This window comes from Leptosomus discolor, chromosome 1 (genome assembly GCF_034619465.1).
Source record: "Leptosomus discolor isolate bLepDis1 chromosome 1, bLepDis1.hap2, whole genome shotgun sequence".
Taxonomy (NCBI): domain Eukaryota; kingdom Metazoa; phylum Chordata; class Aves; order Leptosomiformes; family Leptosomidae; genus Leptosomus; species Leptosomus discolor.
The window spans coordinates 187330769-187347643 of NC_141391.1; the positions used below are offsets into that span (position 1 = coordinate 187330769).

At 38.2% G+C, this 16875-nt stretch overlaps 1 protein-coding gene across 3 annotated transcripts in view; it reads right to left on the reverse strand.

The window, feature by feature from the left end:
• Positions 1-2226: 2226 nt before the first annotated feature.
• The window catches only part of PNPLA8 (patatin like domain 8, phospholipase A2), a 40984-nt gene continuing 26335 nt past the window's right edge, over positions 2227-16875 (reverse strand). Inside the window, exons 8-9 of one of the 3 annotated variants that reach the window (XM_009947983.2) lie at positions 5436-5631; positions 2227-3338 (exon numbers count right to left, since the gene is read on the reverse strand). In XM_009947983.2, the coding sequence (XP_009946285.2) occupies positions 3064-3338; positions 5436-5631 (471 nt within the window). In that variant the 3' untranslated portion in view covers positions 2227-3063. Of the gene's footprint in view, positions 3339-5435; positions 5632-8419; positions 8545-10893; positions 11112-16875 lie in introns of those variants that run through there. The other 2 variants (XR_015184073.1, XM_086480493.1) reach the window with 2 other exon arrangements.

The following is a 16875-nucleotide window of genomic DNA, read 5'->3' on the forward strand; positions in this document are numbered from 1 at the left end:
GCCACAGTGATAAAACTGTTGCCCCTGCACATTTTAAAAGTGGTTTAAAGGGGAGAGCAAACTCCTAATTAGTGCCTGATAGACAGTGCAGCACTTGCAACACTGAGGATCAAAGAGTTTAGTTTGAAAGGATTCCATACGCGCATCTTGTGAATTTGAACAGACAGTGGCCTAAAACAGTCTGAATTAATTACCTTAGCTCAACTCAATTCCATGTGTACCTTTAAAAGCCAAACCTAAGAAAAAATATTGTTACAGCAATAAAGAAGAGGAAAAAGTGTGAATGAACATAAGATAGAAGCTTCCAACAAAAACATGTAATCACAAATCCAGATCTCGCCCAAACGGAAAAAAACTCCCTCCCTCTCCTCAAGACAGGAATGTAAAAAAATTAGCAATACATTTAAACTGAATCAGAATCTTTTCATAGAATGAACCTGATTTAAATACAGCTTTTTGTTCTTGCTCATTACTCTCTCTAGGCACAAAAGTGAACCGTCGTTTCATGAGATTTACCTAGTATTGTTGCCATCACATATCGTTACACGCATATGCTCTCTATCAAATACGAATATTTAAGCAATTCAGAAACAGACTTCCTTTAGTACAAACCAAAGATTAAAATCAAGCTTGTCAGAGGTCTAACATGAGGCCCACGCACTTCTCATGTCCTACTTTGCGGGCTGAAGCTACACGCACTGGGATTTTACAGAGAGAAAGCAACCAGCTGCAAGTTCCATTTTGCAAGCACCCTCCTGAAGGCAAAACGGTACTTGCCTTCACTCTTGTGAGCTGATTAAATGCATTTGTGTAAATCCACTTGGAAAGGTCACGTCAAGTAACAGGGAGACAATGTAAATGTCTTAGCAAGTATATTGTAACTTCTTAAATACGGGATCTAACAGCACAGCCTTATGGATGATGCCATGACCTTATCCTTTGTCATGGCAAGAGGTGTATTACAGATGTTGTTACATAAGACTATCCTGTATTGCCTACTTTGATTTAGGATGCTGGCAACATAGCTGAACTCTATACAAGCTGCCTTGATCAGAATAATGTTGACATTTCTTTTTTATATCCTTAAACTATCTCACACCACTGGGAAAGGCTTGATCTCCTGTTACTCTTTTACTCAGTTCTTAATAATTGGAATGAAAGAGGAAGTTGTATAAAGTACAGCTGCGCCAAGATCACAAAGCTTTCCTTTTTAGTATTTTATTGCCCTATTCAAGGAACTTTTGGTGTTCATAGTTTAAAGAAAAAAAAAAGGTAGGGGGAAATGAACAACACACATGTTTTGACTTTGGCTCTTTAAATCACTGTAGCTTTTTAACTTTCCTTTCTCCCCTTTTTCCTTCCTCACATACTGAATGACAAAGGCTTCTTTAGTCCTTATGCACCTAGAACTTGTTTGCATTGGGAACTAAAAAAGCAGAGGCTACAGCTTATGCACTACTGACACAGTAGCTTCACTGGCAAAAACGAGCCAGAGAACTGAGGGAGTACCAGAAAACTAGATTATCTGAGTAAAATGACACCAGTAAGAATCAGAAGTATTTTGGATTAAAAAAGAACAGCCAAATCAAGTGTCTTCCTGCACAGTCACAGAATACTGTGTAGCAACTCCTAAGATAACGAAGGATTGTGGCTGTCTTCCTCAAAGTTCCTTTCCTACAGGCTGCCTAATTTTCATTTTCAATTCATTTTCAATGTTTTAATACAAGTACAGAGGGTGACTATCAAAGTAAACATTATTTTTAGTAGATTATGCAATGTCAGGTCATTAGTCCAAAAAGGCAAAGTGACAAATGCACTGAGTTTTGATGAAACCAGACATTTTATCTACTGCACAAACTGTACATTTTATCTAGTAAATATTTTCATGTACTGTAGCTGTCTACTAAGAGGCAAAATCTCACCCAGAAACCTGTTGAGCAATCTTATTAACAGGTACAGGCCCAATGCGTGACAGCAGCTGTGTCTAACTCCAATTTCACTGCAGTCATACTTTTTCTAAGAACTCATGGGTACCTTCCTGTTGTTGAAAATGTTGTTTCACTGACGTACCACATCATCATAGCTTACCACAACACCCTTCTTGGCATAAGCAGAAAGTTGCAAAAGAATGAGCGGTAAGATCGCAGTAAGCTCTAAATGTTAACTTCCCAACTCTAAGGTAATTTCAAGAGGACACATATACAAAAGTCAGAAGACAAAAGGAAATGCATAATTCATTGTTTCATGTATTCTCTTCTTTACCAAAGACACCTGAAGCTTGGCATCCAAAACCGAAGCTTCTATAGGAAGTTTCTCACTCACGTGAACTATTTCAAGATTTTAATTCCTTTATTCTGTGACAGGAATAGCTGCTCAAGTAAAGTTTTGGAGCTTGGGATTATTTTCAAATAATGAAAGAACCAATCTGATGTTATACCAATAAAAACAATAAGCAGCAACTGCTAAAAATATCATAGTTAATTTTGATAATTTAATATGCCATTTATAGTCACCCAGACATCTTACTCAATACTGTTATGTACAAAACCCACTGAAAATAAAAAAGAAAGAATTTAAATGTTACCTTTCAAATGTAAAAGTGCAACACAGGCAAAATTTTTGTACGTTACATTTCTATTAAACTCACTGGCTACGTAAGAGCCTAACAGGTATATTGCCTACATACAGCAGAGTGAATGAGGATTTACGTTTTGTTAAGTTTGAATAAGCCTGTAGTTGATAAATAAAGTTTTACTGCCACCATAATTATGGTACATACATCCAAAATGCATAGCACAATTGTTTTAATAATTTTCAGTTTTACTGACTTTAGGAAACTTAAGTAGAGCAACAGTAAGATCCGTAAAGTTCAAAAAATAATTAACACCATAAAACTTTGTATCAAGTAAGTTTGCACAAAACGGCCATCCTGATTTGCTTTCTCCAGAATTCTGACAGCTTTCCAAAGAGGCTATTTACCCCCAATAATCATTCTTCCTTTACAGTACTGAATGGATTTTGTGGAACAAGATTTACATTTATGACCTTTCATGCACTACAGAGTCACAATTTGGAAAGAAATGGAAGGCCTTCGTACATGTCAGCCTTTAATCTTATCCAGTCCTGAAGTCTCTGCAAAGTTGTTTTTTCTTGTGTTAATATTTTTGCAGCTTTCCTCAGTTTTTCTTCATTCCGTTCTAAATACCGAATTCCATCTGTCTGCAGCTGATTGAGTTTCTCTTTACGACTTTCATCCAGAGGTATGTCTTCATTCATAAGAGGGTTAAATCTGAAATATGTATCTGGAGGTAACAGTGCATCCAGCATGGTGTGAACTTCTGTATTGAAAATAAATGAAGGAAACAGTTATATTTACACGAGATGGACAAATAGTCCTACAGTCTCCGAACAAGTGCTCTGGAGTGACACAGTAAGTGTAAATATGTGCTCCTTTGCTGAGTAAACTTTTTCCACCATTGCCTCATCAAAACCCCTTTCTCATTAGAAGGTTTGCAAATGACCCTGTAGCTCTGTTTACTCAGGAAAAGCTTCATCTTTTATTCTATGACAACTTCACTGGTATGACCATTAAAAGGCTTTGCAGCTATCCCGTTTTTTAATTACATGCACATTCCATCCCTTTACAAGTGAGAGTGCGTTCCGAAGAGCAGGAACATAATTTACATATTCCCACTCAGGACATCCATGACTTGTTACCTCAGTGTTCAGGGAAGCTGGTATGATGAAAACAACAGCTATGTATTCTTCTCTAATCTCAAAGACTGCAGCAAAAATACGTAGGTTTAAAGCTTTCTTTCATCTGTAACCAATTCATTTTTTATATATTACTACTGATTTTGGGTTTGATTTTAACATTCATTTGATTGAAAATGTTCAAGTTCAATTATAACAGTCCAGTTACCTAGTACAATAACGAATTGGCTATGTAATGTATTTGTACGTTCCTCTTTTCTTCCTTTCCTCCTCTCTTCTACAACCTATTTTCTCTCTCCTTTTGGATCTCTCTTCTCTTTGTTGGCTCCCTTAAAATTCCATTTCCATGACTGCCTTCATCTTTCATTCTCTTTTATTTCCAGCTTTGTATTCTTGCCACACTCCTCCATTCTTTTAAATATCTACTGTTATATAAAAATTTTAAAGTGAAAAAAATATCACAGTAAAAAAAGACTACAGCAAGAGAGTCTTGTTAACCTGACATCTCTGCTTGGTCCCTCCTCCTGTGAATTACTCAGCTGTGTCTCCATTCTTGTCTCACCACATCCAGTCTTTCTTGCCATATCTAATACTTTCCCCTTTTTCTTTCATAATGGAACTTCCCATTTGCTCAAATCTACTCTCCCCTCTCTCCATTTCCTCTCCTTTGGTCTCCGCCATGAACTTTCCTTTCCTCCTCTTCCCCATCAAATTTTTTCCCTGATTTTTCAGTTGCAATGCAACTTTTTCTTTCCTTGAGAGAAAGCGGACAGCATGTCTCTCCTTCCAACATTTCCCACTGCCTTTCCATGACTGTGCAAAAAACAAACATGGCCCAAATTCTAGTGTTTTCTTGCTAATGACAGTCAGTTGACAGAGATCATGCAGCAAGGGATCTAGACTGTAAGAGTATGTCTTGTTCCCCAGCTTTTATACAGTATCAGTTTCCTTTGCAACGGGCAGGGGAAGCACTCGAGTATCAATATGATAGAAACAAAACCAATGTAAACTGGTAGCGGTAGAGTTCCAGTGGACTCCCATCCTAGGAACAGAGTTTATTTTGGAAATCACATGCTTGGCTCCTCCTCATAGCAAAGGATGTCATGACCATTGGCAGATATAGTCTAGTACCTGGAAAAGCACATGTATAAAAGCACATATAGAAAAGAACAGAACTAAAAATACTTTTTCTGAAGCTGCTGAAAACCAATCGATGTTCTGTATTACCTAAGAAAACATTTCTGTTCATGGGAAAAACAAATCAAATATAAGAAAATACGATTCTTCTATTGAAATAAATTCCTGAGTATGCCTTTATCCTGAAGCACAAGCATACCACTCTGTATAACTCCTGTTGGATTATCATTGTCATTCTGATAAATTTTAAGGTATCTTTCATCTTTACTATACTTATGACATCAATGTCATATTAACAGTTGAGAACTCAAACTAAAAGAGCTTAGCAACAACACAGTGAGGATGAAGATCCATGGAGATAAGGCTAAGAAACACATTCATATCGTCATCTCCAGAAAACTCTAATACTGGTACTACACCACCAACTATACATAATGAGTTATGAAGACATGTTTCAAGTAGTTTCAATGGGGCGGGTAGAGAGGAGAAGGGGAAAGACAAAAGGTTGCAGATTGCTCTCTGAATTCTAAGAAACAGGAAAAACTGAAAACAGTCACAACACAAATGTATCTCAAGGCACCAACCTTCTGTATCCGTTGCACTGCTGATAACATTTGTGAGTTTGGCTTTCAAACTGGTGTATGTGACATTGGTCTTTCCCTCGCTTTCGTATCGACCAGTGCCCAGCGATACGAGGCACTGCAGTGGAACATTTGGCCAAAGACACTTGCACTCATGAACTGCCAGTGCAGAAGGATTATTTAGAAGCAAACCTCCATCCTGTAAATTAAAACCAAACACAACTGTTAGTACTATACACAACATACGGTTATAAAAGAATCTGCAACTATAAACTAGCGTAGCAATAACACAAAATCAATGAAACAAGCATTAATTTCAATCTTTTGTGCAACTGTTCTGTTTGGGGTATGCAGGTGTTGCACAGCTGAGCTTCCTGGGCTTAAGGACACTGTCAGAGCAGCTCCTGGGTCTGTGGTAAGATCTGCTGTTGTGAGCATTGTATAGAAGAGGTAGGCTGAAGCAGCAGCATTCACTAGCATACCTGAAGAACTTATGACTTCACTTTCTGAAGGCCTTTTAGGTAAGACAGATACATATACTGACAATTTCTTAAACAATCAAAAAGTCTGTATCTCAATATGTTTGTTCCTGGTATGACAGGGATATATTCTACAACAAAATCCAAATCACTACGTGCAGGTTCTACCATTAAAAAAAAAAAATTAAAAAAAAAAATCACAAGAGCTAAGCTGGGCAAAAGCTGCTTTATAAGCACAGTCATTACGTGGGATGCTATAGCCTGGATTTAAGACTTGGAAAATCACAAAGTCATTTAGGTTGCAAGGGACCTATTGAGCTCATCTCCAACCCCCCCTGCTCAAGCAGGGTCAGCTAAAGCACACAGCCCAAGGCCATGTCCAGTCAGGTTTTGAGTATCTCCTCCAATGGAGACTCCAGAACTTCTCTGGGTAACTTGCTCCAGTGCTTGACCACTCTCACAGTAAAAAAAAAAAAAAAAAAATCTTCTTGTGTTCACATGGAATTTCATGTGTTTTAATTTGTGCCATTGTCTTTTGTCCTGTCAGTGGGCACTACTGGGAAGAATAAGGCTCCCTCATCTTCATTCACTTCCATCCTTTATTTGTACAACATTGAGAAGATGGCCCCTGAGCCTTCTCTTCTCTAGGCTGGCAGTCCCATCTCTCTCAGTCTCTCCTCATGTGAAAGATGCTTCAGTCGCTTAATCATCTTTGCAGCCCTGTGTTGGACTTGCTCCAGTATGCTCATGTCTTCTCTTGTACTGGGGAACTGGACACAGTACTCCAGATGCAGCCTCAGCAGTGCAGAGTGGAAGGACCACCTCCCTTGACCTGCTGGCAACACTGTTCTTAATGCAGCCTAGGACGCTGTTGGCCTTTTTTGCCACAAGGGTGCATTGCTGGCTCACGTTCAGCTTTTCCACCAGGACCCCAAGGTCCTTCTCTGCCAAGCTGCTTTACAACCAGTCAGTCCCCAGTGTGGGTTGGTGCACAGGCTTATTCCTACCGAGATGCAGGACTCTGCCTTCTCCCTCCTTGAATTTCATGAGAATGTTCCAGCCTGCTGAGGTCCGCTCTTCTGTACCAGCCATTCCTCCCAGGTTTGTACCATCTGTAAACTTCCTGCAGGTGCACTCTGTCCCATCATCCAGGTCATTAACGAAGACATTCAATAGTACTGGCCCCAGTACTGACCCCTGGGTAAACCTGTAGTGACTTGCTTCCAACCGGACGTTGTGACACATCCCCATCCTCTGGGCCTGGTCATTCAGGCAGTGTGCAATCCACCTCATTGTCTCCTTACCTAACCCACACTCCGACAGCTTGTCTATGATGATACAAGAGGTAAGTGTCAAAGGCTTTACTAAAGTTGAGATAGACAATATCCACTGCTTTCCACTTGTCCACCAAGCTAGTCCCCTCATTGCAGAAGGCTGCCAGGTTGGGCAATCATGAGTTCTGCTGTGTAAATCCATGCTAGCCACTCATGATCACATTCTTGTCCTTCATGGCTTTGGCAATTCTTTCCAAGAGGATTTCCTCCATCACCTCCCAATGGGTTAGGCTGAGGCCAACTAGCCTGTACTTCCCCAGAGCTTTCTTCTTGCCCTTCCTGAAGAAAGGAATGGTATTTGCTCTCCCTACCTCTACCAATCACCATGATCATTTAAAGATAATAAAGAGCTGCCTTGCAATGGCATCAGCCAGCTCCATCAGCACTCATGAGTGCAACCCATCAGGCCCTACAAATTTATGCATGTCCAGTTTGTTTAACTGCTCCCTAACCTGGTTCTTCTCCACCAAGTGTAAGTCCTCCTTGCACCAGATGTTCCCTCTAGCTCCAGGGGCCTGGGATTCCTAAAAGACACTTTGACTGGTAAAGACTGAGACAAAGGCAGCGTAAAGCATCTTTGCTTACTCCTTGTCATTTGTCAGCTCCCCCACCCCACTCAGTAGTGGGCTCATGTTTTCCCTAGTCTTTTTGCTTTTTATGTACTTGTAGAATCCTTTGTTGTTGCCCTTCACATCCCCCTCCAGATTCAACTGCAGGTCGGCTTTTGCTTTCCTAACCCCACCTCTGCAAGACTGGACAGGAGCTCTATACTCTTCCTGGGTCACTGGTCCCTGCTTCCGCCTTTTGCATGCTTCCTTTTCATGTCTGAGTTCAGTTAGGACCTCCTTGCTCATCCATGCCTGCCACCTTTGCTTGATTTCCTACTTGTTGGGATGGTCCTTTCTTGAGCTTGGAGGAAGTGATCACTGAGTATCAGCCAGCTCTCCCGGACCCCTCCTCTCTTTAAGGCCATAGCCCACGGGATTCTTCCAAGCAGAGCTCTGAAGGTGATGAAGTCTGCTCTCCTGAAATCCCGGGCTGCATTTTTCCCTGCTCCCTTCTCTTAAGATCTTAAACCCCATCATCTCATGGCCACTGTAGTCAAGGCTTTCTTTAATTTTCATGTCCCTGACCAGTTCTTTATTCTTCATAAGCATCACACCCAACAAAGCACCTTTCCTTGTTGGTTCCTCCATCAACTGCACCAGGAAGATGTCATCAATGCACTTGAGCAATCTTCTAGGTTGCTTGAGCTCTTCTGTATTGTCTTTTCATCAGGTATCAGGATGATTCCAATCCCTGATGAGGGAATGTGAGACTTTAAGCTGCCTGAAGGTCAGTCCAGGACTAACAGGAACAAAGGCTACTCTTGTAAGTCTGGAAGTGAGGACATACCTCTTTTGCTAGCAATGTGTCAAAAGTGCAGGTGATGAGGCTGGGATAAAATACTTTAGGACTAGTAAGAATCAGTATGACTGACAATAAGTCTGAGAAGCATTCAGACAAGGAGATTTTGACCCAGCAGATCTCAAAAAGTATTTTCAGTGCTTCTTGGAAGTAAAATGATCTTCACTCCAACTAAGAAATAGATTACTTTGGACTTTGAATTCAACAACACTTTTCTACATTCGGAATGCCTTAAAAAAAAAGCAGTTATAAAGGCAAAACTTAAGCTGAAAACATTATCAACAGCAGAGACAAAGTTGTTTATAGTCATTCAAAATCCATACAAAGAAAACATGCGAAATATAAATGAAAGAGAATATTGACTACAATAAGCATTATGCAAAAGCTCCTTATATCCTAAAGCTCCCTGAACCCCCTATATCCCACACCTGACCATCACATTACAAGAACAATTAAAAAAAAAAAAAGCAACCCTACCCAGGAACAGCTTGGAATAAAAAGTGCTTTGGAGTTGATAAATATTTTTACAGAAACTCCTTTTAACTATAGCTGTGCTGGAGAAGTAAGTAAAGACATGATTTCTGAGCTAAGGTTTTTATTTTGTTTTTGTTTTTAATTAAGCTTTCATTTCAACCTACAAAAAACTCTTTGAACTCCTTCTGGATGCTGTCTGCTTTGCTCAAAACACTGCTAAGCTGAATGGTCTCTTCAGTGCCCATTATCCTTTGCTTATATTTGAATTAGATTCCAGAAAACTAAATACAAGGATGTTTTTGTCCTTGATATAACTTCCCATTAATCTTAATCTAAAATCTTAACAGTTATCTTTGCGGTGCTTACTTTTTTTCTTTAAACCCTAGATTAAAAACACGCTTACCAAAAAAATCTTGTCAATATAATTTAATTAAACATCATTGCTTCACCATGGGAAAATTAATGTTATCAAAAGTTAGGAGGTATATAATACGAGAATGCTACAGTATTTTTGTAATATTGACAAATAAAAGATCAAAGGAAGGTAAAGTACACATACCTACACAGACCAAATGTGTACTGTGATGATAACTAACAGTTTTGTTCAATGGTTTCCATATTTAAACATTCTCCAATTTAGGTTTATTGAAATGACAGTAAATACCCATCCCTAATAATTTTCAATTTGGACACCTTTAACATAACTTGTAGCATTTCTGTCTATACATGTCATTTTTGGAAAGTTAGAAGTAGCAGCACTAAGTAAGGAAGACAACTGATTTGTTTTCTTCCCCTCCAAACCAATTATGGTTGATAGTGACCACATCCCAATCAATATTGTGCTTCAAATCAGCCTACTCTGTTAAACAAAGATGTTCATCACATTGCTCTTTTGCTTACAACAATCAACTACTGAAGCAGTAAATAATGTTACTAGTTAAACTGGACTATTAAGTACTCAACGAAGGCCATACTGCAATAATTTATTTAATTCTGCAGCTCCAGAAACCTCAGAGCTAATTATGTCAAAGGCTGAAATTCTTGTGGAAAAATATTTCACAAGTTTTAAAATTAGTTGCAATGATTTCACATGTATGTGTATTCTAAGAAAACTGTAAACAATGAGTAATTTTCCAGTTCTATGACTAAAAAATAGAAACTAACCTTTCTGATTCTGAGTAATTTTTCTATCTTCATAAAACTGGACAAAAAGTCCTTCCCAAGAAAGATATTAAACCAGCAACACAGAAATATGAAAGCCAGATCTTATTTTTTTAAAAAATAATTTTAAGAAATCATGAGATACTCTTCTTCATGCTTGTCCTTGAGACACTGGAATAGAATTCCGAGTGATTGACTGCAGGTTTGTGCAAGAAGTTATACCAAGATCACAAGACTCCACCGACCCTGGCTCTGCATTCCTATGTATTTAGTCTGTCAATTTGTTTTGGAGATCTGCTAAAATTTGTATCTTAATTTTTTTTTCTGATTCTGTTGAAGTTATTCTACAGTTACATAATATTATAAAAACTAAATTATTTATAGCTTACCGATTAAAATATTTTTATTGTAAGCACTCAGCTTTTAAAAGATGTTTATAAATATACATTAACCAAAATGCGACATAACCAAAAGACTGAATGATTGCTAGTAGTACAGAACATCTTGATGACCAACACAATAGCTTCCTCTTCTGTATTAGCTTCTATGAGCTTTCTTGCCACTTTAAAGTTTCCTGCAGTTAAACAACTGGAAGTAAACAAGGCCAATTTATCTGATCTATGAGTACAGAGATGCTTGTTGGCCAAAATCTGAATTCTTGTTTGTCTCTGTTTTCAGAAAGAAGTCATTCATTTCACGAGTCCATTCAATTTCAAATGTTCCGTTTTCTTGGTATAATCTCATCTTTGATCCACCTATCTCTCAATCTTAAATTTAAATTTTTCAGTCAGTGCGATGGTAGTTAGGATCTTCCCAGCATGCTTCTGCGGAAGGGAAGAATGACAAATCAAGAATAGTAATCTAGAAGCAAAAAGTTTAACCCAAACAATTTAATTTATTGATTCAGGCCATGGTCTGAAAGAGAGTCATGGCTGGGGAAATCAAACACTACTAAAATACTTTTTAGAACTATAGCAAAGTGGATAGTTGTGATGTGCTATGGGGAAAAATATGACTATTGCTGAAAAAATTAGGGAAACTAAGTATACTAGTGACAAGCTGCACTGCATACTCTATGGTATGACTCTGGGGAAGTCACAGGTGTGAGACTTTCCCTGAATAAAATTCTATTCACACAATAATGCATTTCAGAACGACTCTTAAGTATAGTGATTAGCAAATGCCAACATTAGCAAGATGTGCAAAATGCCTTGACAGAATGGAACCTTCAAAGCATACGAATGTTGTTGCCTTCTTTGTGCCTGTTACTTATTTTATGGAATATATTTTCAGACCATAATTTGTAATTTAAAAGCATGTATTTCATGGACTCATACTAGCATAACACAATGCTGATCTCCTAAAGCCTTCATAGAAACAAAACACCACAAACAAAAAAGAACCTTCACACCACGTACAACGGTGTAAAAATCTTGTTGATATGAAGTGGTATTTAAAATTATACTAGAAGCCTCATATGCAATTCAAATTCTACAAAGCAATGCTGACTTTATGTGTGGTCCTAAACCTTTTCAGTTCCTAATAAATTTATCATTCCTTTTTGACAGACTGGAATGTCTTCAAATGTCCCTCCTTTCATCTCTATTATTAGATATAGTGCTATGGTATGGTACTGTACTGTCTGTGTGCAGACAGAAAAAGAGAGACAATATGAACAGTTTATTATCTAAACGGCTACATTATTAACATGCACTTGGGCTAAAAGCAAAACCAGTAGGTCAAGTGGAAAGATTATCCCCTTTTATTCAGTCCTCATGAGGCCACACTGGGATTACTGCGTACAGCTTTGGACACCCAGTTACAAGGTACTGAAAAACTGGAACACATACAGTTAAGAACCACCAAGACGGTTTGGGGGCTGAAGCACACAACGCATGAGAAGAGAAGCAGGGAACTGGGTTAACCTAACCTGGAAAAGGAGAAAGCCAAGGAGGAATCTAATCAGAGTCTTGCCCTACCTACAGGGGGAGAAGTCAGAGCCAGACTCTTTCAAAATGTGCAAAGAGCCAGGGAAGCTGTGGCATGTCCATCCTTGGATATTTTCAAAAATCAACTGGGCAAGGCCTTGAGCAACTTGACCTGACTTTGAGGTTTACCTTGCCTTGAACAGGAGGCTGGACCAGATGACCCACTGAGGCCCTGTCCTCCTCCAATTTTCCTATTTCCTCTATTTAAAGAAATGCTATACGAATCATAGATTAACATCATTTTAGCTGTAAAATGAAATTACATTTTAGAGCCATTCTTATTAGAAATTGAACTTTTTCAGTCCAGTCTAAGTCTTGTGGAAAATGCAGACATGCATTTTCCATATGCAACTCATACTTTGGAATCTGTAACTGAAAGGGTAACTTACAGGAACTCTTCAAATGACTACACTGCTGACCAATATCCGCAAAAATGTGCAATTGTCCCGAGTTCTTGACTCGGGACTCAGTGTTAAGCAAACAGCCAGAGTAGACCCCTCATTCTCTCTGTTCTATTAGATCGTCTGGCCTTCCCTGCATTTCACCATCTCTTCTCATGGAGCTAGTTCTCAATCCAATTGCCAACTCACTGTTTCCCTTCCCAAACACATGAGTCACCCCTTCCCTTTTGCATTCTTCTGTGCTGCTACAGTCAGTGTACTGGCAAGCACCAGAAGCTGCTTCATATGCTGAACCGTGCAAAACCACTCCACAGTTCAGTCAACTCAATTTGCTGGTAGTGCACCTAACGCACAGTGCCATAGTAGGAGCGTTAATGCAAGTTAGGTGCTGAAAAGGGGTGTATAACTTTCCTAATGTCATCACGCAGGTAAACAGTAGAGAAGAAGGCTTTTTAGAAATTTCTAATAAAAATAATGGAAGTAATCAAATAAATTAATCTTAACATGGAGCTTAATACACATAAACCCAAGCTTGTTCGTGACAGCAAAGCAGTGAATGCAGGGACTAGGATGCTACTTTCAGTCTTTCCAAAGGCTTTCCAAATGGTAAACATTCAATTGTTATGTTTTGTTTAATATTTTACCAGCTAATTCCCAAGTGAACTCAATGAAAATTTTTTTCATACTGATGTTTAGAAAAAAAAAAAGAAGAATAAGAGCCCCAGGTAACTGTAACCACATTTTTAGGGCTTGCTGGTCAATAGCCAGAATTCTAAAGCTGCAGTTAATATTTTCTGTAAGTTTTTTGATAGTTGCAAAATAGTCAGGGAAGGCTCCCTCATGATTTAACTACTGGATTGTAAATTATTTAAAGCAGGAAAAATGCACCTTTTGTAGGCATATGCTCCAATGAAAACTCTCTGGTGAAGATACCCTGGCTTGCCCATTTCTAGGGATAAACACAGGTCTGGTTGAACATCATGAACCAGATGGGGGCAAATTCTACCATCAGAAGGCAGCTACATCGGGAAGTCTCAAAGAAAGTGCTCCAGACCACTTGGGAGCCCGGAGCACAGGACCTTCTGAAAATCTTGTCCCACTTAAACAATTGTGGTGAACATGCATAAAGTCACCACTCACATATTTAAGTCAATACTTTGGAAACAGTTATTAAAAATTAAGATACTGAAATAAAAAAATCAGTTTGAATCATACTTTACCACGGGCAGTTGTTCTAACAAGTTCAGAGTATTCTGTACATTCATAGGCTATCATTGCATTTCCTAATTTTGTCAGACTCAAGTTGTGGCTTGTAATCGTTCCATGTAACATCCTGTGGGCTGCACAGTTTCACTTAAATGATGCTGAACTTTGTGAAGAAAATAATCTAGCACTGGGAAGGATATATAACTTAAGAAAACCAAGTCTGATATTTGGAAGCTGAGTTTGTTGGCTCCATAGTAACCACTTCACCTCACTGCCTATGCAGACATGCTTTGCATTTTAGTTCACTTTTACAGACTTGCTCTGTTGTTTACTTTCACTATCTGAAAAAGCAGAGACAGAATTAGTGCAAAGCTAGCACAGGCTAGGACAAGACAGGCTAAGATTCTGAATGGACTTTCGAAAAGTATTTTTTAAATTCTACATTTAAAATCAACATAAATATAGTAAATACACACATTAAGGATAAGGCTTATTGCTTCAGATGAGGAGTTTGAAGAGCTGCTGCTCTATAACAGGGGGTTACTTCTTAGAAAAGTTACTTTAAAAACTTTTACTCCAGTTTCCATAAGTAAAATGGGTATGCCTTGCGGAATCATTATATAAGATCAGCTCAATACAGCAGCAGTGAACGTCCTCAGAGTAGAAGACTGGAATGAGAAACAGGAGAGTTCTTTCACTGCCTCTAAGATCTGTTCAAGCAGGTAACTTCAAGATTCGCATCCCAACCTAGTCCCCTCATTGCACTGGGCACTCAGGGCCATTATGAGACTGTTAGTATATTCCCATATAAGGCTTTAAGGCTTGTTCAGTCAAGCATCACTGGGATACCAAATTACAGGTTTTAATATATGCTTTGTGAAAGGAATCTATACATTCAGATTTAACTGTCCAGTAAACTAGCCCCTATAGTGTTCAGCATAAATATACTCTCCTCAATACAAAGGTTACATTATTATCTGGTTCTGTTAAATGTTTGAAGCATACATTAACGATAGCTCTCCTCTTGTGAATAACCAGTCAGGCAGTCTGGTCACAGTACTACTGAGACTGAAACTGCCGAAGAGGAGCTCCCAGCAAGTACAGCAAATATCTATGTTCCTGCACAAACTATTCTGACCCCATAAAATACATGATGTTCTATAAACATGGAACAGTACAGAAGCACAATTGTTTCCTCTTTATCTTGGTGACAAGCAATGGATGGTGGTGCCAATATTTCTAATAAATCTCTGTTTAAAAATGTACAGTGCCCTAGAACAATTTGTTTTAGCTTCATTCTAATGGTGGGTCTGATCCACTCTGCTGCATGAGAAATGAGCGAGAAAAATACTTTTAAATAAATTAGATCATTTTCTATAGAGCATACAATGACCTACAGTTATCTCTCGATACAAATATTTCATGCAATTTATTTAGAAAGATTCACCCTCGCTTCATAATCATGCTAATAGGGATGCTGTTGGGTCAGTCACAGACAATTTATAGTGTATTCTGCACTATGCTGATTCCCAAAAGGCTTTAATTGCTGACAGATATTAATGCAAACCTCTTAATACACCAAATTTCTAACAATTTCAGAATGAACCGATTCTGTTACTTAAGGAGAGGCAGAGACACTACTTTAAATTCCTGAATAAACATCCGGTGCTCATTACGTGATAAGGCAATCTCAAAATCATGATTTCTCTTCAGACACTAGAAAAACAAATGCTCTCAAACTGTGACAAGTAACAGCTTAAGTGTGCACTGAAAAAGGGATTCCCCTTGAACTGGCTAATGGAAAAACTCTTTAGAAAATGTTTGTAGGGAAATGAAAATTAAATGCATTTTTATTTATATTATTGGATGACACTAATATTAAAATGTCTATTACTGCTCTCGGACAGTTTAAAAAAATCAGAAGGTACAGTAGCTACATTTGTACTTCTATGCCAGTTGCAAGAGAACACTGTACACTGAGATCATATTACAGAAAGCACAAAAAAATCTAATAAAGTTTGAAAGTTTACTGAAAAGCTTCCTTTTCAGTACAACTGTTTTTCTGTACAGTATTTATCTTTCCCTGAAAATTAGCAACACTGTAATACACTGTATGCACACAAATGTCATGCTAAATGCTTCTAAGAGCTTCGAATACTGTTGCTATTGTAAGCTAAACATTTAATAATATATTTTACCTCTACATTAGTCATGTTTGCACTTGATACTTCTTTAGAATGAATGGTCGTCTGAGGCAGACTGCTAGGTGGTTACCTTAAATTATTAACTCATCCCAGCAAGTCATTAAATCACAGGAAATTACCAGCTGCTCTGAAGACATTACTGAATTCCTGGTTTTTGTGTCAGATACAGAAAATGTACTCTTACACTGTACCAGTAATGATTTGCTAAATATTAGCAGCTATCATAAAAGAAAGAATTATTTGGCAATAAATTATACTGTTAGATATTTCATTAAAAGCACAAGCTCTGCAGCACAGATTTAACTAAATGAATTCTACAATGAACAACAGGACATATCACCAAATAGTATGCATTTTAACTGTGGTTCCCAAATGACAAATTACCTGTAATATTACAAGCAAGGATCACAGTGTGTAACCTAAGAAAAAAAACCTGGCCTATGGTTGAACCTATACTGGCCCCAAACACAGGCCTGAACTCAGGTTCTCCATACGATGTTTGTAAAACACAGGCAACGTTCAAGAGTACAGTTAAAAAAACCAAACCAAAACCACAAAAACCAAACAAAAAACCCAACCCATGGAGCTGAATGAAATCTTTCCAGATTCAGATGACACGAGGGTGCTCAAGTCTACAAGATTTGTCCTTTCTGGTAACATTTAACTTACAGAGCATATAAAAACTCTATTTGCTATGACAGGATGTATCAGACTAGGGAGAAAGCTCTAGTATTTACACAAAAGAATCACAAATTTCTTAACACAACTTTATTCTTTATTTGTTGACTT